Source organism: Zychaea mexicana, assembly GCF_025766255.1.
Source record: "Zychaea mexicana strain RSA 1403 chromosome Unknown BDB00scaffold_165, whole genome shotgun sequence".
Taxonomy (NCBI): domain Eukaryota; kingdom Fungi; phylum Mucoromycota; class Mucoromycetes; order Mucorales; family Lichtheimiaceae; genus Zychaea; species Zychaea mexicana.
This window is the reverse complement of record NW_026516828.1, coordinates 1-23,559: the sequence shown is the minus strand read 5'-3', so window position 1 is coordinate 23,559 and position 23,559 is coordinate 1. Positions and strand designations below refer to the sequence as shown.

General features: G+C 45.1%; 9 protein-coding genes across 9 annotated transcripts; 4 read left to right on the top strand and 5 right to left on the bottom strand.

Annotated features, from left to right (window-relative positions):
• Nucleotides 1–829: 829 nt before the first annotated feature.
• On the bottom strand, nt 830–4,169 carry BDB00DRAFT_857999 (uncharacterized protein). Its single transcript, XM_053125846.1, has one exon. It carries the CDS (start codon nt 3,984–3,986, stop codon nt 969–971), a length of 3,018 nt encoding a protein of 1,005 aa, XP_052973104.1. The 5' UTR covers nt 3,987–4,169; the 3' UTR covers nt 830–968.
• Nucleotides 4,170–7,750: 3,581 nt separating this feature from the next.
• Nucleotides 7,751–10,079, top strand: BDB00DRAFT_943335 (uncharacterized protein). The gene is made up of 3 exons (XM_053129440.1): nt 7,751–7,913; nt 8,051–8,265; nt 8,358–10,079. The coding sequence occupies exons 1-3, from the start codon at nt 7,797–7,799 to the stop codon at nt 9,667–9,669; spliced, it is 1,644 nt and encodes a 547-aa protein (XP_052973103.1). The 5' UTR covers nt 7,751–7,796; the 3' UTR covers nt 9,670–10,079.
• BDB00DRAFT_984538 (PSP1 C-terminal conserved region-domain-containing protein) lies at nt 10,080–11,246 on the bottom strand. The gene is made up of 3 exons (XM_053130011.1): nt 10,687–11,246; nt 10,520–10,621; nt 10,080–10,437 (listed from the first exon to the last, which is right to left on the bottom strand). The coding sequence occupies exons 1-3, from the start codon at nt 11,154–11,156 to the stop codon at nt 10,410–10,412; spliced, it is 600 nt and encodes a 199-aa protein (XP_052973102.1). The 5' UTR covers nt 11,157–11,246; the 3' UTR covers nt 10,080–10,409.
• A 15-nt stretch (nt 11,247–11,261) lies between these two features.
• Nucleotides 11,262–13,254, bottom strand: BDB00DRAFT_172657 (uncharacterized protein). The gene is made up of 2 exons (XM_053116321.1): nt 12,954–13,254; nt 11,262–12,847 (listed from the first exon to the last, which is right to left on the bottom strand). Exons 1-2 carry the CDS (start codon nt 12,990–12,992, stop codon nt 11,519–11,521), a joined length of 1,368 nt encoding a protein of 455 aa, XP_052973101.1. The 5' UTR covers nt 12,993–13,254; the 3' UTR covers nt 11,262–11,518.
• A 273-nt stretch (nt 13,255–13,527) lies between these two features.
• Nucleotides 13,528–14,546, top strand: BDB00DRAFT_948102 (uncharacterized protein; the record flags this gene model as incomplete). The annotated part of the gene is made up of 5 exons (XM_053129542.1): nt 13,528–13,692; nt 13,786–13,909; nt 13,989–14,036; nt 14,104–14,150; nt 14,225–14,546. The coding sequence occupies exons 1-5, from the start codon at nt 13,619–13,621 to the stop codon at nt 14,544–14,546; spliced, it is 615 nt and encodes a 204-aa protein (XP_052973100.1). The 5' UTR covers nt 13,528–13,618.
• Nucleotides 14,547–14,697: 151 nt separating this feature from the next.
• Nucleotides 14,698–16,217, bottom strand: BDB00DRAFT_793129 (SMAD/FHA domain-containing protein; the record flags this gene model as incomplete). Its single annotated transcript, XM_053121184.1, has 7 exons — nt 14,698–14,837; nt 14,908–15,036; nt 15,102–15,173; nt 15,257–15,396; nt 15,467–15,780; nt 15,855–15,892; nt 15,992–16,217. The coding sequence occupies 7 exons, from the start codon at nt 16,215–16,217 to the stop codon at nt 14,698–14,700; spliced, it is 1,059 nt and encodes a 352-aa protein (XP_052973099.1).
• Nucleotides 16,218–16,306: 89 nt separating this feature from the next.
• Nucleotides 16,307–19,628, top strand: BDB00DRAFT_933926 (uncharacterized protein; the record flags this gene model as incomplete). The annotated part of the gene is made up of 2 exons (XM_053129136.1): nt 16,307–16,510; nt 16,682–19,628. Exons 1-2 carry the CDS (start codon nt 16,407–16,409, stop codon nt 19,626–19,628), a joined length of 3,051 nt encoding a protein of 1,016 aa, XP_052973098.1. The 5' UTR covers nt 16,307–16,406.
• Nucleotides 19,629–20,889: 1,261 nt separating this feature from the next.
• Nucleotides 20,890–21,145, top strand: BDB00DRAFT_748855 (uncharacterized protein; the record flags this gene model as incomplete). Its single annotated transcript, XM_053118582.1, has 2 exons — nt 20,890–20,967; nt 21,035–21,145. Coding segments are annotated over 2 exons (189 nt in total), but the record flags the coding sequence as incomplete, so codon positions are not given.
• Nucleotides 21,146–21,673: 528 nt separating this feature from the next.
• On the bottom strand, nt 21,674–23,229 carry BDB00DRAFT_775539 (mitogen-activated protein kinase; the record flags this gene model as incomplete). The annotated part of the gene is made up of 6 exons (XM_053120227.1): nt 21,674–21,814; nt 21,905–21,993; nt 22,088–22,641; nt 22,752–22,807; nt 22,890–23,016; nt 23,120–23,229. 6 exons carry the CDS (start codon nt 23,227–23,229, stop codon nt 21,674–21,676), a joined length of 1,077 nt encoding a protein of 358 aa, XP_052973096.1.
• Nucleotides 23,230–23,559: the final 330 nt, after the last annotated feature.

The window sequence follows — 23,559 nt, the reverse complement described above, 5'->3', positions numbered from 1 at the left end:
ATATAGAGAATACGTTACCTTCTCTATTCTGTTTTGTTATGTAACAACCGGCGCAGCATTATGTGCAAGGTATGCGGTCAATTTTATTCTCTAGTTTAAGAGTGGATCATTAGATGTACATTTGGTATACATTTGATGATATTTCGACCATAACGAATCGATTCTACATCACTCAATCGCTTGTTTGTACTGTACTTTCAGTTGAAGGCGGGACAGCTGTGGATGATGAGATACTTTTAGACGATGCTGCTATGGATACCGATGCTGATGATTGTTCGCGCTTACGCTTATGTACCAGAAGATGCGTGCATAGTAGAAAATACATTAAGTATATGATTGCAGCATGAAACCTCCCACTCTGGTTGCTCCATGGAATAGTTCTGTGTACAGTGTATCCATATGTTAGAAAATATATCGATATAATAGCAAATAAAATATGCAAACTTTATGCTTCATACCTCAATCTTTAGCTCAACAATCGCTCTATGGAACCACCTTATCCAGAAACGTTTGTTGTTTGCTCCTTTTATTTATGTTGCCCTCCACGTTTCTAATATCTGTGTGATCGCTTATTCTTGATGCGAATCTGCTATTTTAGCAGCGCTGCTGCCTTTTTAATATGGAAAACCTTGAAACAGGAATAAACAATGTTGATGACAATGCTTGTTCCATTCGTCAGACACGGATTTAAGCACCACATGCCAGACCTTCTGCAACTAATATATTAAGCTTCTTGATGACAAAGGATTATTACACACACATCTCAAACAAATGTTGTGTTATTACACTACTAGTGGGGATACTCTCGAACAGAAAATCAAAGTAGTGCATTGAATGCTTTGTACACAGGCTATTTATTTGATATAATATTTTGGATATAGGTCTTGACCTTTTTTTGGGGTGAATTAAGTACATATAAAGTGACACTAAAGTACAACAACAGGAGGGCTCAAGTTATTTTTTTCTGTCTAACCAAATACACTGTTGATTAGTTTTGCCATGCCTCCACCTCCACCTGGAGGACCGGAAGCACGTCGCGGACCTCCACCAAAACCGCCCATGGAGGGCTCATCATGATGGCTATCTGGTCGCACCATAAAAGTGCTATCATGCGTGGGTATATATTGGATTTCGAGCATTTCGGGATTGCCAAACATGGATCGATAGTGGTGAGCAACCATGTTCCTTGGCGACACATAAACATTCCCAGGCAATTTTTCTTCCCTGTCAAGGTTGACGGTTGTTTGGCCTCCGTTCATTTGGGTAGCACGGTGCAACTTGCGCTGGTTGTTGACACTGAAGGGTGCCCAGACGTTATCACCTCCGCCACCAGCTTCATCGTCACCGTTTTGTTGAAACATCATCATGCCGCTCGGTCGGTAACACCAAATTCCAGGGAATTGTTGCAATTGCTGTGCCTTGTTTGTGAGTTTCTTACTGCTTTTTCTGGACAATCCGACGCCGCCACCACCCATGGATCGCATTGAGGAAGACGACGATCCATCGCCCGGTGACCCCATCATGCCACCGCCGCCACCACCACCACCACCCATACCGCCGCCGCCAAGAGACATTTGTTGCACGGCTTCTTCTAGTGGCATCATTGAATTGCGGTCCCACATGTGCATGTCCATTGGCTTGTCGCCTCCGCCGCCCAAAAGATTGCCAAACCATGACTTTCTACGTCCGAGTGGCTGTCTACCGCCAGGTCCACCAAAGCCGCCAGGACCGCCGTTCATCATTGGACTACCGAATCCTTGGTGTTGTGGAGGAGGAGGCATCATACCTCCTGGACCGCCAGGACCGCCAGGACCGCCATGGCCTCTTGGACCACCGCCGTGCATCATCATTTCGTCGTCTTCGTCGCCTCCTCTGCCACCGCCAAAACCGTGATGTCCACCATGGTCCATATCGTCGTGATGGCCTCCCATGCCTCCTCCACCGCCCATACCGCCGTGCATACCGCCATTCATACCGCCGTGCATACCACCGCCACCGCCGCCCATGGATGGATCCATTCCTCGGTTGCTACCACCGCTCATTGGTGGCTCGTTCATCATACCTCGACCGCTGCCAGGACCTCCTCCATGTCGCATTTCATCGTGCTCTTGATGTCCTTGCATGTCATCGCTATGCTCGTCACCCATCATGTTTTCACCCATACCAGGAGGAGGAGGACCAGCGCTACCTGCGCCCATACCATTCATCATGGGTGGCATCATTCCCATAGGGTGATGCGGCGGCATCATCATGCCTGGAGGTGGTGGAGGCATCCCTGAAAATGGAAGAGGAGGCAATGGAGGCATACCAAGCGATGGCATACCCATAGAAACAGACGCAGACGGCGGTTGCATTGACATCATTGGCATCGTACTTTGTTGTTGTTGGTGTAATGGAGGTGGCATACCAGCACCGCCGCCGGACGGGCTTGAGAAATAAGAAGCTGGCATCCATGGTGTGCCCGGTGCACTGTTGTTGTTGCTGTTGCTCCCGGAATGATCGCCAGAGAGATCCATATTGGGCCTTGAGTTACCAAAAGCAGCGGCAGCAACTGCTGCTGCTGCAGCACCTGGACCAAGCCCCATGGGCATGGGAGGTGGAGGAGGTGGGCCCATGCCACCCCCAATAGACATGCGACGCATCATGGGATGATCCATCATTTCGCCAGACATGGGTCCTGGTTCATAGAGTGAATGACGTCTACCCAAACGATGCCCACCATCCATGACAGGTGGACCCATTGGAGGAGGAGGTGGTGGTGGTGGTGGAGGACCCATCTGATGAGGAGGAGGAGGAGGCATCATATGGATAGATCTACGTCGCATTGGCATTGGTGTTTTCCCCATCAATGATCGACGTCGGCGTATACTGTTTCGTCGTCGTTCTTGCTCTTCGTCGTCGTCGTCCTCCTCGTCATCGGACTCTTGGCCAAAGTCTTGGTGTGTCTGTGCGTCATGAAACTCTTCCTCTTCTGGAGCTGCAGGGCCCATGGTAGGTGAAAACAGTTCAACCGGTGATCCAGGCGCGCTCCTGGCTTGACGTCGGAGAGAGCCACGTCGAATACTGCTACTAGCAGCACGACGAGTAGCACCGCCACCGGGTGATGAAGTTACTGAATTGGCCCGGCGTAAGGATGATAAACGCTTTTTTAAGCGACTTGTGCTGTTTCGACGCAGTATGGGCTGTGGCAACAGATGAGGTGGTGGCGGTGGTGGTGGTCCTGCCATTCTTGGAAGAAAGAGCTCTTCATCGTCATCTTCTTCTTCTTCTTCATCATCATCATGCGTGAGAAAGGAAGGAGGCAGGTGGCCTGCTGCCCGTTTTCGGCTCGGAAGTGACCGCGCCCGTTTCGGTCGTACGGAAAGATCGGGAGCAAGCAGCGGAAGGGGTGGCAAGAATCCAGGTGGTGGTACAACTGGAAAATCGTTCAAATCGTTTTCTTCGTCCTGGTCAAACATGTCCTCTGGCGGACCACCCGGCAAAAATGGTGGTGGAGGTAGACCATGGAAGAAGGGATGGTAATGCATCGGTGGAGGCGGCATCGGTGGAGGAAAGGGAAACATCATGCCTTCCTCGAATTCAGGATCGTAATCATACAGATCAACCGCGTCTGGTGGAGGATAGGGGCCCATTGGCGCTCCTGGCAATGGCGGCAATGGATGGAATTCCTGGTTCCATATATCGTATTCGTCGCTGTTGTCCTCTTCGTCGACGTCAATATCGCCACTGTCTATCCATGTGTTGTGACGACGAGGTGGGCCTGTCGAAGGACGGCGACGAGGCGAAGATCTATGTGATGTGGATCGGCGACGGCGAGGATGGTGTTGTTGTTGCATCTTGTTTCCGTGGCGACGCAGTCGTGATGACGCTTCTGGATGCTCATACGGATCGCTAGAAACGCCATCATCTTCAGCAGGATCATACATGTATTCGTGAAAACGTCTGGGTGGTCTTCTAAAATCGCTGAGTTGGTCATAGTCGGACATAACTGTTGTTGATTTTTGTGGATGGTGCTGACTGTGATGATGATGGCTACAATATTGATAATACGAGAACAAAAAGGTTTTCAATGAGGAAGAGGAGAAGAGAAGAGAGAGGAAGGAGACTCTTTTTTTGTCAAATCTCGCTATTCTTAAAATCTTCTTGTTATTGTCATGGGGTTACAAACAGCGTTGTGCTGGTCAAAAAAGGCAGCTGTATCGGATTACCCTCATTTGGGGGCGATATCAGGCCTCATCATAGCCTTGTATTATGTACAGTATAAGATGTATATGCCTATGCGCCTTATACTTTATAAGTGCTGTGGGTTCCTACTCTAACGTGTATACGCAGTCAATGGGTCCGAAAAGTATTCCTTAGCAAAACTGTTTCAAGGAGTGCTAGCCAGCCACCGCCATCTTCTTCTTTTTTTCCTGGAAGCCGTCAGATGTTTTGGTAAACAAGAAAAAACACAAAAAAAATACGCTTGTGCATCTATACTCAGTGCTGCGACGATCGATGTGGCGAAGAAAAGAAAAAACAGTTTTTCGTTCTGGGCCTATTGTTCTTTTTTTTACCTCTGTATGCACCCCATCCTCTTCTGTCGATTGTTAGGTACCCTTTTATTTATAATGTGCACAGTATTACTAGTAGACTACTACACATTCTATCGAACCACGAGGCGCACGGGTCCCAAATACACGGTCCCTCGCATGCTGTTTAGTCTGTTGGTAAACCTTCTTGCTATACAACATATAAAAAAAAAAGGTGTGTGCCTGTTGTTGCACATAAAGCGACCCGTGCGTAATCCTAAATCTTTTTTATATATGCAGTCATATGAGAATACCAAAAAGTCGCATCAGTCGCTGCTGCTGAGGGTGTGTGTAGCACCACGGCGGCTGATTCAAGCCTTTTTTTTATTCAGACATCAACTACTCTTGCATCGTAGAATGAGGTTACATAGCAAATGATGACACCGATTTGACATTGTTCGTTACATGAGAGGCAATGACTCTAAACAAAAGGGCGCCACCTGCTTCAATGTGATAACATTGTATATTCAAAGTCTGTGCACTGAACAAAAGTTATCGTTTTGTATGTTTGACTTGACGATTAAGAGGCAAAGAGAAAGAGAGTTAATAGAATGGGACAGTATTTACGCACCTTTCTGTCGTGTAACAATCATATCATAACAACAATACAAAGTGTTTTGATGGGCCAGAAACATGATGCATTGATAGAGGCTGATCGGTAGGAGCTTATTTCCATTGTATCATAGCTGTCAAGGGCCTGTCATTTCTTTTGGCAGCTATATTGCTCATCAACTGACGAACGACGATGAAGCAAAACCATCGAGCACATACCCAAGCTAATTTTTTCTTTTTCAAAAGAAAAACGGCAGATAGTGCTATGCGATTGATTCTCTGGATTTTGGCTCATCTCAGGCCCAATGACTCCGTCAGTGGCACGAACCACGCATGCTGATCATGTGTTGGTACACCAAAATCCAACATCTTGATTTACTGGGTAATGATTCTGAGCTGCTATGATATACCTTGCTATTCTATACAAGATGCCCATCACCATTGGAAATAGGATGGTAGTAGGTGGTACTGTTCCCGCAGAGTATCATATAAACGCAGCTACGGATCGGGAAGATATGCATGCGTGTCTAGCCGGGAAGAAAATCCGCGCGTACGTACGATGTGGTATCGGTGACACAAACAGCAACAACAACAATCGCAGATGCGCGTTTTCGCCTTATACCGATGAACCTTGTCATCAGTACATATGCACTAAGAAACTATGCTATGAATTTGAAATTATGCATGTGTCCGAACCCACAACACATCCCAGTTCTTTCTCTGAGCTGCTTGTTGGCATCTTATAAATACTCAGTCAGGTGCCGGTATGTACAAATGTGGCGAGGCGAATGATGTAAGGTACATACTTGGCAGAAAATCTTGTATTCCCACTGACGTCCGTAGTGAATGTTGCGAGTCAACGCCTTCTGTTGCTTTTCCGGTACTGATCGCTGAAAAGATATTAGCTTTGGAAGACCTTGCAAAATTCCAAATACATTAGGTCCACGAGAAAGTACTTTATTTTGCAGATGTACCGTGAATTCTGTCCATCTCATATTTTCAGTTAATATGTATGAATCAATGCGAAGAAGAGCGCTGTGGCTAATAGCATCTAACCAAACCGTGGAGACGGATCAATCAAAACTGAAGACAAAAGTAAAGAAAGCTCCCCTTCCCCATTAACGTCAACTCTTGGGGTATTGGGGGTTAGTAGTAGTTAGTTGAGCGGTTGGCATGATACGATAGGGGCGAGAGAGTTAACAACTGAAGGAGAGACGATGAGAGAGTTTATACATGAAACTTGCTCGAATGCTGCTTAGAAGAGGTATAATTACACGGGAAAGATCGATAATATTATTGAGGGCGGGTGGTTGTAATCAACAGGACTCATCGTGCATATAACACTATGTTCTCGCCAACTATATCGTATGAGCCAATATAATCAACGTAACAGCCATTAATGACGTCCCTGGTATAGCATTGCTGCTTGATGATAATCTTAGGTACTGTCCTGAGTTTCCATTCTGCAGAGTATATGAAACTATCTTAAGTATATGATCGTTAAAAATATACCAAAGACCTGTAAGAAAAAGAACGCACAGTCATATCAGATATACATTGGCTTTCGCTCAAATCGAGGTTGACAACCCAAGACGATGCATCTCTGTTGCCACGCTACTTGGAACGCTGGGCTAACAGTAAGCTATATGTAACATGGACAAATCCTTTTGTGCCCAAACTGGTTGTCTTTGTGTTATGCTTATAGCTAGCAGCGCATCAAGCAAAATCATGTGCTTCTAAAGAGGGGGCTTTTGTGACAACCGTGTAGTGTTTGACCACTGGTATTATGTGCATCTCGTGTCTCGTTGATGTAAACAAACCACATGGGGTAAAGGTCATTAAATGTTCCGACAATGTTTCAATATGGTTTGAAAAATCCTGAGTATTTCAAGGAAAAAGGAAGCTAACTGCGTACGTAGTAATAGAAGGAGATGAAGCTCGTTCTTTTGACGATATGAACGTAAAACATCGAGCTTCATACAGTTGGTCAAGTTAAATCTTAGATTAGCTATAATAACGTCGTCGAACTAATCTTGCTTTGGCGGTTCTTGACTATTTCACAGCGTTTACTCACTGTACTTTATCAGAGCAGTCAGAGATGTTTTCTTGTAAGGCCTTTGCTGTAAAATGGGCACGATTGTTCACGTCAGCCTTTTCAATATATTCATCCCCTTGTTTCACAGAGTAGCGATAAGAGCATGTTAAAGAGTGGAATTTGCTCGTTTCAAAACCATCATTATCATAATACTTACCTTCAAGATGATATACTTTGAATTTCGCAACATACTGATACCCAGGATGTAATGTGCATAGGCAATATCAGCTTCATGTAAAAGTTTTTACTGGTGCTTTTTCATCAATAAAGATGAATCCAAAGCGGGTGCTTCTCCTTTGAGCTACGTAGTTGCTGCTTTGCATAAAAGCCTTCTACGATAGAAAGCCAGTTGCTGTAGTGGCAATATATAGCCATCACCCAATGAATGGAGGGGTAATAAGGTAGGGCTAATGATTTGAGAGGTATACGGATTGACTACTGTACTTTTACTTGAGAATAGATAGGAAGAAAACTTACGCACCCAACTAGGATTTTTTTAAAGGGCGCGCAATTGCCGATCTTTCCTGTTCCTGTTTCTCTTTCCTCCTTCACTTCCTCAAACCACCCGACGACACGCAATGACGTCCCTACAAGGCTGTTTGACTCACATGCTCACTGACGTTGTGGGAGGAAATGGTCAACCCCTTGATCTCTCCACTGTACTTCAAGAATGTGTGTCAGGCCCGGCGGACAAGGTATGTATCAACTGGAAGAAGCGGAAAAGAAAAGAAGCTTGACGCGTGTCATTGAGACACACAAGTTTCCAAAATGACAATCCAATAAGAAAATGAATAAACTAAAAAATCGCAATTACTACACCCAAAAAACCAAGCATTATGAGTTTATAGGACAGGCAGCACTAGAGCTTGCCATTTCAACATATCTACGAAATCAGTTCATGGTGTATGCCAGCGATATTCTCCAACATATGCGGACGTTGGTGATTCGCAATCAAACTTTGGCACGCGCGATCGCGCAAAAATACCGATTTTATGAATCGAATACAGGCAACCTGACACCAGAAACAGTAGCTGAACGCGTTATAGGGTAAAGCTCTAGTGATTGATCAGAGTTTTTAAAAGGGCGGAATGCATTAACTGAAACATGATACACCTTTTATTTTTCTTTTTGCCTGATAGAATTGTTCAAGACCTGGGTGGATCAACCGCTGTGCTAACCACCATCGTGCCTGTCCTCTCTGAATATGCACCTCGGATGCTAAGCCAACTACCCAGAAAACTGCGTCAAGGGATGGGACTTTTGAATGGCGGTGACTCGACGACGACGACGACGGTGCCGATACAGCAACAAAACACCAACGGCGTAGCGTGTGTGCCACCTCTTGACACGCCTTCTCCTCCACAGCCTCGACCGATTGCTATTCCACGTCGTCACTCGTCACATACCAATAACAGCAATAACAGTACCATCAGTAACGGTGTAATAAATGCCGGTAACGACTTTGCGCAGCTTGTCAAACGTGGTGACGGCGCAGCACATGTCAGTTTTGAAGAGAGAAAGCAAGAGGGCAGAAGCACGATCGACTGGGGCTGCAGGATCGCGTTTCGAATGACCAAGGCGTCGGGATGGCACGCGCATCTCCGGTACGGACAGACGAAAAAGAAGGCAAAGTTGCTGGTGCTGCATGATATCTTGAACTACTACCAAAAGCAACCGGATCAAGAAATCCGGGACCGACAGCCAGTGTCTGAGGATGGACAAATGAATGCTGCTACTACTGCTGAAGACGCGCCGTACTTGCCCATTGATGCGAGCGCGTATTATCATGAGCCTACTGTCGCGCCATCGCCAATCGATCCTGCACACATGGAATGGCACACTCCTATTCCTGACTTCCCGCAGACACAGGCAATCCATATCCCAGACAAGCGAGGACGGTCGATGGAAGACGAGGAAGAGTATACCCAGCATATGATGCATGTGCTGCTCGGTGACTTCCCGCGTATCTCGTTGATGGAGGAGCAGCAGCAGCAGCAACTACAGGACGGCGCCTCCAAGCGACATAAAGTGGCAACTGCTATGGACATAACAACAACAAGTATGATGGATACAAGCAACAACAGTAACAATTTTATGGAAAGAGCAGCAGCACTCCTGCCCGAATCCATCCATCCACCGTCATTAGAAACAATGACAGCACGCGAGGTGCTTCGGAAGATGGTGGATCTTGCAAAAATCGACAAGATGCTCAGCGACCCAGTGCAGGCGGCGAATCCCAAGTCATCGATGTTCTCGTATGTACGCGATGTGGAGGGGTTGAAGATCAAGTCCGAATTTGAAGAAAGAGGTCCTGCGCATTCCAAAGTGTTTGAGGCGACGGCATCGTTGCATGGCGGTGGACACAGTGTGGAGGGTCGAGGCGTGGGGTTGAAGAAGTCGGAAGCGGAGCAGATTGCCATCATGAATCTGATGAAGTACCTTGTGCAATAACTTATTACAACATCCACTGCTGGGTGTAGTTCTTTGGCACCGTCAACATTACCCTCGTCATCACCGTCATCTCATCATCATCATCATCAGCATCAATCTTCTTTTTCTTCTCTTAGCACAGCATTATCTCTTTTCTTCTTCTTCTTCTTTACATATCTTTCTCCTCCTCTTCTCCCCACTATACACTATACTTCGTTTATTTCTATGATGCCGAACGTATATCTCCATCCTTGCAAACCATCGTCATCACCATATCCTTACCATTATACTTTTATTGTACATTTTGTATTGACATAACACCCACACCACTTGCTACTTTTAGTCACCCACACCCCAAACCCCACCATCCGTTCTGAGCTAATATGACCTGGCTTTAAAGAACAAATAAAAACAACATATTATAAATTGCTGGTAAATTTAAACGTTATTTACATGAATTAGATCTACCAAACAAAAGATTGTACTTCTTTTTTTTTTGTTGCATTGCATAAGTGAGAGATATATCACGGGATAGAAGGGGAGAGAGAGAGAGAGGATTGGGACAAAGGGTAAAAGGGTAAAAGGAAGAAAAGGATAAAGAGAGAGAAAAAAAAAAGATCTTCTATAAGTGTCTGTTTTTGCTATATGTAACATGCAGGGTTATTTCTTGTATGTCATTTCTGTATATACGGATCGAGCTGGGCTTGTGTGTGTGCGTGCAAATGGAAAGAGGTTCAGGAAGGTAGGACTGAATGGGGCTGTTAAGATTGGTTGGAACCAACAGCACACCTACAACAACAACCCCCCCAAAAAAGACAGTAAGTTATCATTGTAACCTAGAACCCGTAAAAAAAGAAAAAAATTTACTTACATCCAAATTCTTGTCTTGTACAGTTTGAAGAGATCGCGCACTAGTTCTCGGAAATCCACACGACGGTCCGCAATAAAGTAAAACGTCAGTTTGCGCTTGTCCCTAAGTCGAGAAGCATTAGTAACACTTGTACCGTCAACAAAGCAAAACCCCATTGACAAACGTACCATTGGTATTCTGCATCCACCACTTGCATCGGCATCTGCTTCTGCTTCACTTTACTTTGACACACCAAAAGAGCTTTGGCTTCATCTTGACTTTTACCCATGAGTAGCGTGATTTCTGCCGGCTTGGCCAACCGAATGACTTGTTTTATCGAGACCTCTTTCTTCTTTGCTGCTGTAGTGGTTTCTTCTGTTGTTCCATTTCCATTCAACTGCTGCTGTTGCTGCTGTTGTTGTTGTTGCTTTTCTTGTTGTTGCTTGATCATGGATACCAGTTGCGACCGACTTATTCTGTCCAACGTCACCTTGCCCAAATCATGACCCCGATCCGCTTCCACAATGACCAGATCGTTGCGCGACGGTGTGGGCTGATCCGGTTGCGAAAAGTACATGTCCGATCGTCCTCGTTTGAACTCGACCACACAAAACAAGGCTGTTTCATCAATCTCTGCCAACAAGGATCCTTTGCCCATGTTTTCTGGTGGGTATTCGATTGATAAGTCATCCTGCTGCTGTTGTTGTTGTTGTTGCTGCTGCTGCTGTTGTTGGTGATGGTGAGATATGGATGGCTGACCACCTGATGCTGCTGCCGCCGCCGCCGCCGCTGCCGCTACTGCAGCAGCAGATGGATATGAAGAAGGCGGGGTGGCATTTCCTTGTATCCTTAAGCTTTGCAACCCTTCCATTAACTCATTGACGCTGACATTGCTGTTTTGTGGGACAGGCATGGCCAGTGAATGGCGTCTTTGATTGAGGAACGCAAATGCACTAATATATAGAACAAAGTCAACATGTGTCGTCTCTTTTTATCTCCCTTTTTTGATCCGCCACTGACTCACTTTCTATCCGCATCCGTCGAAGACACTGGCGCAGCACCAGTTGGTACACCTCCCTGTATTCTGCTTTCAGGCATGGGCGATAATGAAAACCTTCGCAAGCTAGCCAAGCGTTCACGATCGCCATTCGACATGTACGAAGAAGAAGAAGGTGGGAGTGGAGGTGGGGAATACACAGAACCAAGACTTGCTTGATGATGATGGTGGTTGAGGTTGTGATGATGTGGATGGTGGTACGAATGGGATTGCTGCTGTTGATGATGATGATGATGGTGAAAAGAAGAAGGGGGCGGTGCATGCGCTACAGACGATCTGCGTTGACTTGCCAGACGAGCGGCGGCACCCATCCAAGAATCTTCGGAAGAAGGATGTGCTGGATGCCAAATATCAAATGCAGCAGCCGAGGATTTGGACCGGGCGCGAAGTTGTGCCGCAGCAAGCATCTCATCATCCATGGTGGGTGGCATAATCAACTCTTCGTTGCTAGTGTTGTTGTATTCTAGATTGTCGTCATCTTCACCGTAAATATTGTCATCATCCTCTTCTTCGTGCATGGTCACCAGATGTTGTGCAAATCGTGGATTATAGTCCCCGGAAGCAGCAGCGGTAGTAGTACCGTTACTAGTATTGTCAATGGAGTATGACATGCTGCGGTGTTCTCTAAAAAACGGCTCTGTCGAAACCTCGGGCAGCATGGGCACCGAAGCAATATCGGGGTACTCGTTCAAGGATGAGCGACGGTCAGCGGCGGTAGGGTGCGGAGGGGGAGGGAAAAAGGCGTTTGAACAAGCCGAAATGGATGGTGGAGGTGTAGGAAGAGTAGCAGTTGTTGTTGTTGTTGTTGTGGTAGTGGTTGCCCAGGGCGCTGCTGCTACTACTGGAGTAGAAGGAGGAGGAGGACCGGCAGCGGCGGCAGCTGCGGTGCTTACTGCTGAGTTTCTGCGGACCGGTGGGAAAGCATAATCTTGTTGGAACCAGCTGAGGGAAGATGGATGATGGTGATCTGGTGTGGTAGCGGTGACACCACTGTTCGTATTGTTACCGGTCATGGAACGAGAATAGTCAAAGTTGTTGTTGTTGTTGATTGTTGAAGTGCTGTTGGGTGCGTTTGTCGTCGTCGTCGTCGTAGTAGTTGTTGTTGTTGTCGAGGCATTGTTGCTGTTGTTTGTTTGAGACTGTGAAAGAAGGCTTTGTCGTCCATTATTACCACCACCACCAATAGCTCGAGGCGGACTGCCCACTGCCTTCCAGGTTGACCGTGAGGTGTTGGTCAAAGCAGATGACGAATGACTCAGGTCACTGCTTCCATCGTCATTACTCGACAGTGTCTATTTTTGTTTTTTGGGCACCCAAAAAACCCCTCAATAGAGTTAAGCTTGGGAAACAAAGAAACTTGAAACATACAAAAAAAAAGGACAAGTTAAGGGCGCTTACATTGCTTGGATGAATAGTTCGAGACATTTGCGAGATCATGGCGTCATGAAGGGACTGGACTGGACTTTTGTCAAAAAAGGCGAAGAAGATTCTTTCAAAGCCGGGTTTCCCGTAAGTGTGTTGTAAAAAAAAAAGAAGAGGTTGAAAGCAAAGAAGGTCTATGTTTCAGGTGAGAAGACAAAAGCTTCAAAAGAAAGAAAGTAAAAAAAAAAAGAAAAGAACAGAGAAAGCCCAAGGAAGGGGGTTGTTGGTGTGGGAAGGAAGGAAGGAGAGAGAGGGGAGGGGTAGCTAGTTTTTTAGTGCAGACAGTAGTTTCAGATATGAAGAGAGAGAGGACCCCTTTGATGATGATGGCTATTCAGTGTTGTGAAAGAGCTGTCGGTTGGGGCGAGGCAAGTACTTTTGTTGTTGTTGGCGAGTAGAAACGAACAAAGAAAGTGAGAAGAGAAAGAAGAAAGAAAGTAGGCGAGAGGGAAAGAGAAGCATGAATTCAAGGTGTCACGAGAGAGAGAGAGAGCGAGAGAGAGAGAGGGAGGGAGCGAGAAAAGCAAAGCACTGACTGAAATGAAATGGCCCTCTCTCCCTTCTAATTCGTCCGTGTCTGGGTCCTATTACCACGTACACGTACACACGCACACACACTCGTCCATATTTTATTGTTTACTATGGCTGACAAACTGCAGCTCAACGTGCAAGGCACTGCTGCAACTGTCATTAGCGAAACACAACTACATAAACGGTATATTCCCCCTCCCTCTCTCTCTCTCTTTCTCTCTCTTTACGGTGTACGATAATGTCACTCATCTATGAATGGACCTGTATACACATTCAGTTACATTTCAGTCTGGAATCGCAAAACACGCTTTGATGATGGCCGGGAGATAGAATGGGATGTCGTCGGGCACGACACACCGTATCCCACTTTTGTTACTGTCTTTACGTTTGATTCAAAAAAGGTAAAACTGCTTCTGCAGCGCCAAGACAACCTTGGAACGCTCACGTGGAAGACAAGCTAACTTATACATATGCCAATAGAAAACGACGTGCATTCTAAAGGAGTACGCGCAAGGAACAAACGAAGTGGTAACATAAATGGGTGCTTGCCTGCTGTTGTATTACCCTTTTGTGTGCCAACATTCTCTCTTTTTAGAAATATACTTGCACAGCTGGATCATATGACCGAAGAAAACACAGCAGGTGCGTTCTCTCTCCCACCACCTACTTATAAGATGTGTCCTAATACTTGTAAATGATATGCTGCGCGGATATAGTCCACTCGAATCAGCAGAACATGAATTATCGGAAGAAGCGCGTCTGAAGGGAGGAAAATGGATCAACATGTTGCCCGACGACCAGCCTGACGGCATCAGCGAACTCAAATGGGGCAAGAACAGATTCGTTCCCTATCTTTGTATCGATCCAGAGCAAGATCCACAACCACGCGCACGCGATAACGAGGAATGGATGGAGGTTATTAACGATGTGCCTATTGCAGACTTGAAACGCTTTATTACTACCGGACAGGTCATGCTGCCCAGTGTTCAAACTGCCTGGATGGCTCTCGACTACCTTGCTGAACATGGTTTGCTCTGAGGAATGATTTAATCACATTTGCCACTAGCTGTTGAAAATGTCGGATGGTTTGGTCAGCTCTACGAGCTTCGCTAACCGTTCGTTTTCCTAAATATATATAAAATGTGTTATATTGTGTGTCCCTTCTCTCTCTACAACGACTATGTATCTACTACTGTACCTTGCGTAGTTTCTTCAAATCACTTTCAAGCTTATACACGGATGGCTTGTTTTCGGATTTCTTTGACAAGCTCTTCATGTACGCATCCAGATCCTCGTCATCCGCCTTTTCTTTGCTCTTTCCGTCTTCAACTAATTGATGATAAATTGGGCATGATTAATTACTTTCTTTTTTCAGCGGTTCCGTAATCAACAATGTTACCTTCTTTTTTCCGCAGTTTCAAATCGGCCTCCAGTGCCGTGATCTCCTTATCCGATTCCTTTTTGCGATTTACCAAGTCTTGATATGTCTCGGCCTTGTTTGTCGTCTTTGCTTTTTTCTTCTTGGGAGCTGATAAATGAGACACCAGTTAGTATTTATCTTTCTCGAATCACACAAACAAACAATGGCAATACCTGTTTTATCATAGAGCGCCTCTTCATCACTTTCATCACCGTACATGATATCCAATTCATCTCGCCGCCGTTCTATCACGTTAAAAATAAAAAGTTAGAGAAAAAGTCATAATGCAACGAGATGGGACCCTATTACTTCTACGACTAGTACTTACTGGCATCTTCGGACATCATTTTCTCTTTAACAACATCAATCAAGTCTGCATCACCCGATCGTGGTCCTTCCTGATTCTGCTCGCCCTCTTCTTCTTCATCATCCTCGTCTGGTTCCTCGACAGCGTCTTCTTGAAATCCCCTTTGATATTTTTTTACAGTTAGTTTTCCTTTGCTCTTTCAAAACAGATGCGATATATGTATCTTCATACCATGATATGCCTTCTTCTTCTGCTGCAATGTTCCTTTCTTCTGCCGCATGTTGTGTCATGGCTGCCCGCGACCGATGACGAATAGCTTCTTCCTTTTCAATTTCTTCTTCTTCATCCAACTGCTGGTCTGTGTCGAAAATGCAAATTCGCGTACTTTCACCAAAACGGACTTGATCGCCCGGTTGTAGTGGAATATGTGTTCGTGGTGCTATGCGTTGTTTATTGACGCGTGTTCCGTGTGCGCTGTCCAAATCATAGATAAATGCGTTGCCATCGTGATTAAATTGTATCACTGCATGATATCGAGATATTGACTGTTTTTTAAAAAGGGATACTTAGCAACAATAGCGACAAGACACGCTCTATAAACAAAGAAAGATCAACTTACAGGATGTTCCATTTGAATGTCGCAAAGTGGTAATCGGCCTATATCGTCAAGAAGTTATTTATTGCAATTAGTGCTCTTGTCAATTATGAAGAGAACCAACAAGTGCGATTGGGAAGAAATTGACAACAAAGACATACCGATCGTAGCGAATTCTTTCTGTGGACCATGAATCTTGTCCAAGCTGAGACCACCCTTGAGTACCTCAAAACCATACCCGTGCTGTGCCAGTGCACTCCATTCTGGCTTTTTATAAGGGAGTGGAGGCGCGTCTTGTTGTTGTGGCGATGGTGGTGATTGTGGTTGTGCTGGCTCTTGTGATTTTCGCTTTGGTGCTGCAGGAATGGCGAATCCGTCGTCAGACATTTTTTTTTTGGAGTAAACTAAAAAAGTGGGGGTGGAGGGGGATGAACACATAGACACAGCTTTTAGGCAACAGTTTTGACCCACCGACCCCACTTTCTTTTCCATTCTCTCTATCCCTCCAACCTTCTTTTCCTTCCACCTCTATTTGCCACACTACTCCCTCGTTTCCTTCAATCTTACACTTTTTACATGGACTTATTACCAGACGAACTAATACTACGCATATTCTCCTTGTTGACAAAAGATGCAGAGCAGCTTTTACGATTAGAGCTCGTTTGTAAAAGATTCTACAGGTCCGTCTCCATCCCCCCTCCCTCTCTCCACCACCACCACCACCACCTCCAAAAAGATAGTGCTTTGTAACAGCAGTATTGTTGAATCGCAACAACACAGTATCTTTCTTCTAACAAGTTTTGTTTCTCATTGTATCCGTTCTCGACTCATAATTCACTATGAAAAAATAGAATTACTCAAGAAACCCAATTATGGTTTCAAGTGTTTCGAAGCAATTATCCCACATGGAGTTCACAAGTGCAATGCAATTCTCGTGCGCAACCCTTGATCGACTGGAAAGACTTTATGGTGCATATTGCCAAGCAGAAACGTCGAGCACAGTCGTTTTCATTAGAGTTTGTACCCGACGAAACCAGTATCGAGGCAAAAAATAAAGCAGCTGCTTTACGACAGAGCAAAGTACCACAGAAACGTAAATTGGCTGAACAACAGCAAGATGACGGCGGAAGCCGATTACGACCTTCAACATCCTCACCCCATTACAAGACTGCATGTTGCAATAATAACAGTAACAGCAGCAGTATTAACAAACGATCGCCGTCCCCACACTCATCCTCGTCTATGCCAATCATTCACCGATCTTCGAATACTACTATTACCTCACCCTCAACGTCATCGCCATCACCCACGAATATCCAGGACTTGCCTTGGCCATCCTCTTCGTTACCACCCCTGCCAACTTTACCATCCTCACCGCAGCACAATACCACGCCAGTCAACACAACGGCGTCAACACCGATTCCCAGTCGAGGTGACAGCAGTACCAATAATAATAACGACAATAACAGCACCAACAACAACTATGATTACAACCGCACCCTTTTGGATCAACTCCATCGTCAAGTGCAGAACCAAGCATCATTAAACACTTTCGAACCCCAGCCAGCACTTTCCCAACTCGCCAATATTCGTGAAGAACCCGTCTTTGAACGGCCGATGCAACAACAACAGCAACAGTTCTACTACCCACCGCCATTCCGGATACAGGACCCTTTGGTGGTAGATATCGACCGTGTGACAAAAACAGGCGTGGTAGCCACGGGTAAACATCGCAAAGAACCGCCACAAAATGGACTCCATCATCATCCGCAACGCTCCGAACACAAGATTCTGTTTTGGGAGTATCCGTCTTGGCGACTGATCCGCGAGTTCGACTTGAGCTTTGCGCCTGCAGACACATCCTGTCAGATCACGGGGATCCAAAGCATCCGCATGTTTTCTCCCAACAACAACAACAACCAGGAAGATGGAAGTGGTAAAGAGACGCACAAGATTCGATTGTTCTCACTGGCTATCGGACAGCCGTTGATTGTCAACAACCACCAGGATGATTTCGAAGGCGAGGACCGAGTCGATTTATGGCAAACTGTGCTTATATTTCGACTGTTTGATTGTGGTGCAACGCAATGCGTGGCACATTTGAATATGGATGGTCAGCTGTTGGGGCGGGATGTGTTTTTCTTCTCCGAAGCATCTTGGTGTCGATCGAACGATGGCAACGACGACGGCGATCACGGACGCAAAAAAGAAGAACAAGAAGAACAAGAAAGTGTTCGAGAATGGATGCAAATTGTCGCGCCAGAATATGCCAACTTTGACATTCATTACACTGCCTTTATGTTGGCGATTGGGCCCGATTTTCCACATGTGTCTGGGTGTGGCCGTCTTGTGCGGTTCGATATTCGTGGGGATTGTAGTATCCTCGATCCATCCACAGAGCCCGTTGTTTGGGACTCTAGCATTCGACGATTTATGCCTTTGTTTCCTATTACGACTGCGGCAACAGTGGCAGGCAACAACGGTGGTGGTGGCAGTAGTAGTAGTAGTAATGGTGACATGCGATTTAATCGCAGATTACGGCTTTTGCGAGGCACAATGGGCGTCAGGCCACGTTCCTATGGTCCCCCTGCGGCGGTGATTGCTAGGATACCGATGGGCCGAAAAATCAGTTGCATGATCCATTTTCGACATCCGCCGCAGCTCAACCATCTGATATGCACAGGCAGTTATGTCACCGATGAACTCACTGTTTATGACTGGCGCTTTGGTTTAAAAGTTGGCGTGTTACCTTGGAAGACCCGAGATGAACGCATGCAGCAGCAGCAGCAGCAACAACAACAACAACAACAACAACAACAACTGCAACGGCAGGAAGAGCAACAGCAACAGCAACAGCAACAGCAGCAGCATGTCGTTGTGACTCCTCAACAGCATGATGAAAATGTAGCGCCACCACCCCCGGCTAATCATCTAACATTTGACTTGGAGCGGTTCATGTTGGGTCGGGATGATAATATGGATTTCCAGCTCGACGACGATGAAGACAATGACGGCGATGATCGATCAGTCGTACAGCCTTGGGGATTAGAAGCTACAATGGTATTACCGCCATACTGGGGCGATGAACATAAACCATGCACAAAAGAAGACTTTGCTCGACGCGGGTTCAGATTAATAGCAGTGGGTGACAATCGTAACGATCGGTTAGAGATCAAAGTATGGGATATTTCGTACCTTTTGCGGGTGGACTGGAACCCACTGTCAGGCGATAACAATGCAACTGTACAAGGCGAGCAAAGTGAAGAAGGAGTTGAGCAGGATCACTCGCAACAATTTTTCTGGTGGAAACGAGGCACACCAAAACTCAAGCAATTAGCACGACGGATGTTGAACGAACAAGGAGACTTGTCATCCTTTATGATGGATGCTATTGCTGGGTTAGCAACAACAACAACAACAACAACACGATCATCATCATCAACAGAGGTTGATTTACCCTATTCCCCACCCAAAGACACACAGCCAATGATTTTGGTACATCGATTCGAATGCAACGGCGAACAAGATGGCGATGAGACAGCTATGCCAGTCAAGTATACTGCATACAATGTTTTACGGACATCCTTATTCTTGCTTACGGAGGAAGGGCGGATCACAGTCATGGATATCGAGACGGGCAAAATGATTGGTACGGTGGATAACGTAGCGGCAGTGCCAGACATAATTGGACCGCAGCGGCAGGTGCGAGGAATCGATGTCAATGTAGTAGGAGGCAACGAAATCGTTGTAACGAGCCGTCAAGGATTATTAAGAGGTGCCATGGTGAACCGTCAATGAAATTTATTTTTTCAAATTTAATATAAATACACATAGTCCATATACATATCAAAAATTAACCGAAAAAATTTGGGAGTTGTTATTGTTTCTGTTGGTGTGCTTGAACAATTTAATACTTCTTTTTTCCCTTCCCGACAAATTAAAAAAAAATGGACAACGACATCCAACAAGATAGTGGTCGATATCTTCAAGAATATGTACAAAGTAAGCTTTCGTCTTCTTAATAAAAAGGATTAATTTTAAGAGCACTTTCCGAATCGCTTTGGAGAGAGGAAAGCAATCTTTTTTCTTTGGTGGTGTATGAGTCAACGGAGGAGGGGGATATCTATTGTTTTGTTCACACATGTATGAAAAGGTTTAGAGAACCTTCCAAGTGAAATAAAGTATCACTGGGCAGAAGTACTCAATCGAAATGAAACGGCACAAAGCAAGTAGAAAGACGAAGAATATAGTAAAAAAAAACGCACATTACATAGAGCTGAAGCACTCTATACGTGTGTCTATGTATAAACTGAAATAAAGCAAAAAAAAAAAAACTAATAAAAAGCTCGGATTAGACTTGGAACGACGAGTTCACGTCCATCAACATGATTTGGCCAAGCTTCACAAACAATGGTTCCATCCCGAAATTGAAAAGAGGCAAAAGATCCAACGCCATGAGCCAGTTCTTGTTAAAAGGATACAACGGGATTATGACAAACTACAAGATCTTGCTACGGAGAGAATCGAGTTAATGGAAGGAGCTTTACAACTGGCAAGTGTTTTCTTTTTCTTTGCCTGTGAGGGTTGTGGCCCTCTCCCTACTTCTTTATTATTACAGGTTGCGCTAAAATAAGAAAACAATACAACTGTAGGTGGATCGTCATTTACATAGACTAGGTAGTGATCTCGACTTGGTTGACATTGGCAGCAGCCATACTACTTTCACACCTCGACCACAAGCTTCCATATCATTATCACAAACGCCTCGTTTAAGTAAGTCGTTTGGGGGTGGAGGTGGAGCAGCAGCACTGGAGTAAGGAAAGGGGAGAGAGAGAGAGAGAGAGGGAACGTATTTGCTGATCAATGTACGTATATAGACAAGCGTCCCGTGTATGATGAAGAAGAGGATGAAGAGGAGCTTGATGAAGAAGAAGAAGAAGAGCCGTACGTTGAAGCAGTTAAGCAACAGCAGCAACAGCGCCAACTGCAACCACCACCACCACCATCATCATCATCATCACAACAGCAACACCAGCGAAAGAAACGAAAAGAACGAGATGAGAATAATGAAGAGGAGCCGCTTTATTGCTATTGTCGACAGGTTTCGTTTGGAGAAATGGTGGGCTGTGATGGCGAGGTAAAGTCAAGTAAAGAAATATACAAAGCACACATGATGTATATCTAACAAAAAGAACCTTTGATAGAACTGTCCATACGAATGGTTCCACATGGAGTGCTTGGGCTTGACGGAGCCTCCTGCAGGGAAATGGTACTGCAATGATTGTTTAGCAGAGATCCAAAGACAGAATCCAAATCATCGACAGACGACGCCCACGCGCAAGGGCGCCGCACATCATCCACAAAAGAAACTAAAGCGAAAGAAAGAATCGACCTAATTCACCCCCATTCTCCTTTTTTTCTTTTTACTTTTAACGTACCCAGTCTCTATAATTTAACCCTTCCCCTCCCGACGCTCGTATTCCACAACAGCTAAAGTGCATGTATTAATCCCACACACACACACACACACAACCTATACTCCTTCTTCTCATACACAATACACACATACAATCCTATCAGCCACCGAACATTTATGCATGTAAATAAATTTGAGTAATAAAAAAGAAAAAAGAATTCCTTTTTGTTTGTTTGTTTTTGGGCAGAGATAGATTCAAAGAAAGAGTTGGTAGTAAAAAAAGAAAGAATGAGGAAAACGGTATACATGAAAGGAAAAAGAAGAAGAAGAAATATTGACAAACTGGGGGCTTGTTTGGTTGGGTTTAATGCGTGATTTCATGATGGAGCATTTCTGTGTTGGGGAGAAAAGGAAGGTTAAGGTTAGATCATAGTATTGAGCCAATCCATCGTAAGAAAAGTAACTTACGCTTAAGCTGCTCTTTGGTAAGTTGATCCTTGTACTTGTCAAAGTCAAAGAAACTTTCGTGAATTGGTGGTGCATCTGGCTCATCATCAGGGTCATGGTACTATCATTACGTGCACACACACACACACACACACACAATGAGTTAGCATATACGCATTATACATTGTCTTGTCCGCTATAAAATGCTTACTGGTTCAAGATACGGGTGCTTCAATGCCTCTTCAACCGTGATTCGTTTTGCAGGGTTGAATGTAAGCAGCTTCTCGAGCAAATCCACAGCTAAGACAATTATACCGTCAATCAGCAATTGCACTCCCTCTCTATCTCTTTCCATATACATTATCAATCCATTCATAGACTTTTTTAAAATTACCTTGCGGGTTAGCATTGGGAAAAAGACGCGCAAAGGGAATGCGTTTCTTGAACGGCAAGCTCCGGATATAATCTCGAGCCCGTCGACTTTTGATGCCATAAAAGTCGTCCATGGTAGGTGTTCCCAGGACATCCAGGATCAGCGTCAACTGATGATGATAGTCTCTTCCGGGGAATAATGGCTTGCCACTCAACATCTCAGCCAGAATACAGCCCACAGACCACACATCGATTGCCTTTGTATATTCCTTGAACGTCAACATGATTTCGGGCGCGCGATACCAGCGCGTGGCCACGTACTCTGTCATGAAGCCGCTGTTTTCGTCCGCCGAGTTTGCAGATCGTGCTAGACCCAAATCACAGATTTTGAGGTCACAGTTAGCATTCAGGAGCAGGTTGCTTGGCTTCAAGTCGCGATGCAGGACGTTGGCCGAATGCATTGCCTTGAGCGCTCGAAGCGTTTGGTATGTAAAATATTGGCAGTGGTCGTCGGATAGATCTTGTGTTCGGATCACGCGATGCATGTCGGTTTCCATCAACTCTTGGATCAGGTATCTGTGGTCATGATATAGGATGATGATGATGAAAATGGTGTGTGTTTTTTCGTCAATACGTAAATCGTCACTACTGCTAACAAGATATTCAATGTCAAAATACAAACGTACACTTCAGAAAATTCGTCTATAGACCGTGGTTTGACAATATCAAGAATGGATATAATCTATGAAGCAGAAAATAACACTAGTCAGGCTTGGATTCTACATAAAGAAAGTAAGAGGTGAAGGGATGCGTGTACAACTTACGTTTTCATGGTTGAAATACTTTAACAGTTTTATTTCGCGTAACGTACGCAAACAAAACATGGCGTGGTCAAAAGGTAAAATGCGCTTAATGGCTACCATTTGTCCTGTAGGTCGATGGACGGCTGAACTATTTTGAAAATTGTCAATAGCCGTTGTCAGATGAGAACTCTATCTCTTTTTCTTCTCTCGAGGTATGTATATATATTAAGGGGGAAAACGAGAGAATTTACCATACAACGCCATATGCACCTTCTCCAACGACATCTACAATTTCATATTGGTCCCCAGCATTGAACTGTCGAAGTCGGTTTGTTATTTCTTCTCGCCGAGAATGTGACATTTGTGTGTACGGCTGAAGAAGAGTAAACGAGATGAGGGGGAGAGGAACTTTTACGAAAAAAAAAGGGGGACGAGGAGAGAGAGAGAGAGGGGGGATATTTTTTTTTGGGGGGGGGAAGAAAGACACACTCCACCTATCAACTGAGGTCGCCTAATTGCGCTGTAGGCTCTCTTTTTTCAAAGTCAGAGATGAGGTATCTGCAAACCAGCGGATTTCCTTCAAAGAGAAAGAACGTTTGTGTAATTAAGATATTACTATTATTAATAATTATAGCGTCATGAAATATTGTGCATAGAAAGTAATCGTGTTATACTCTGCTGAGGTAGCGAC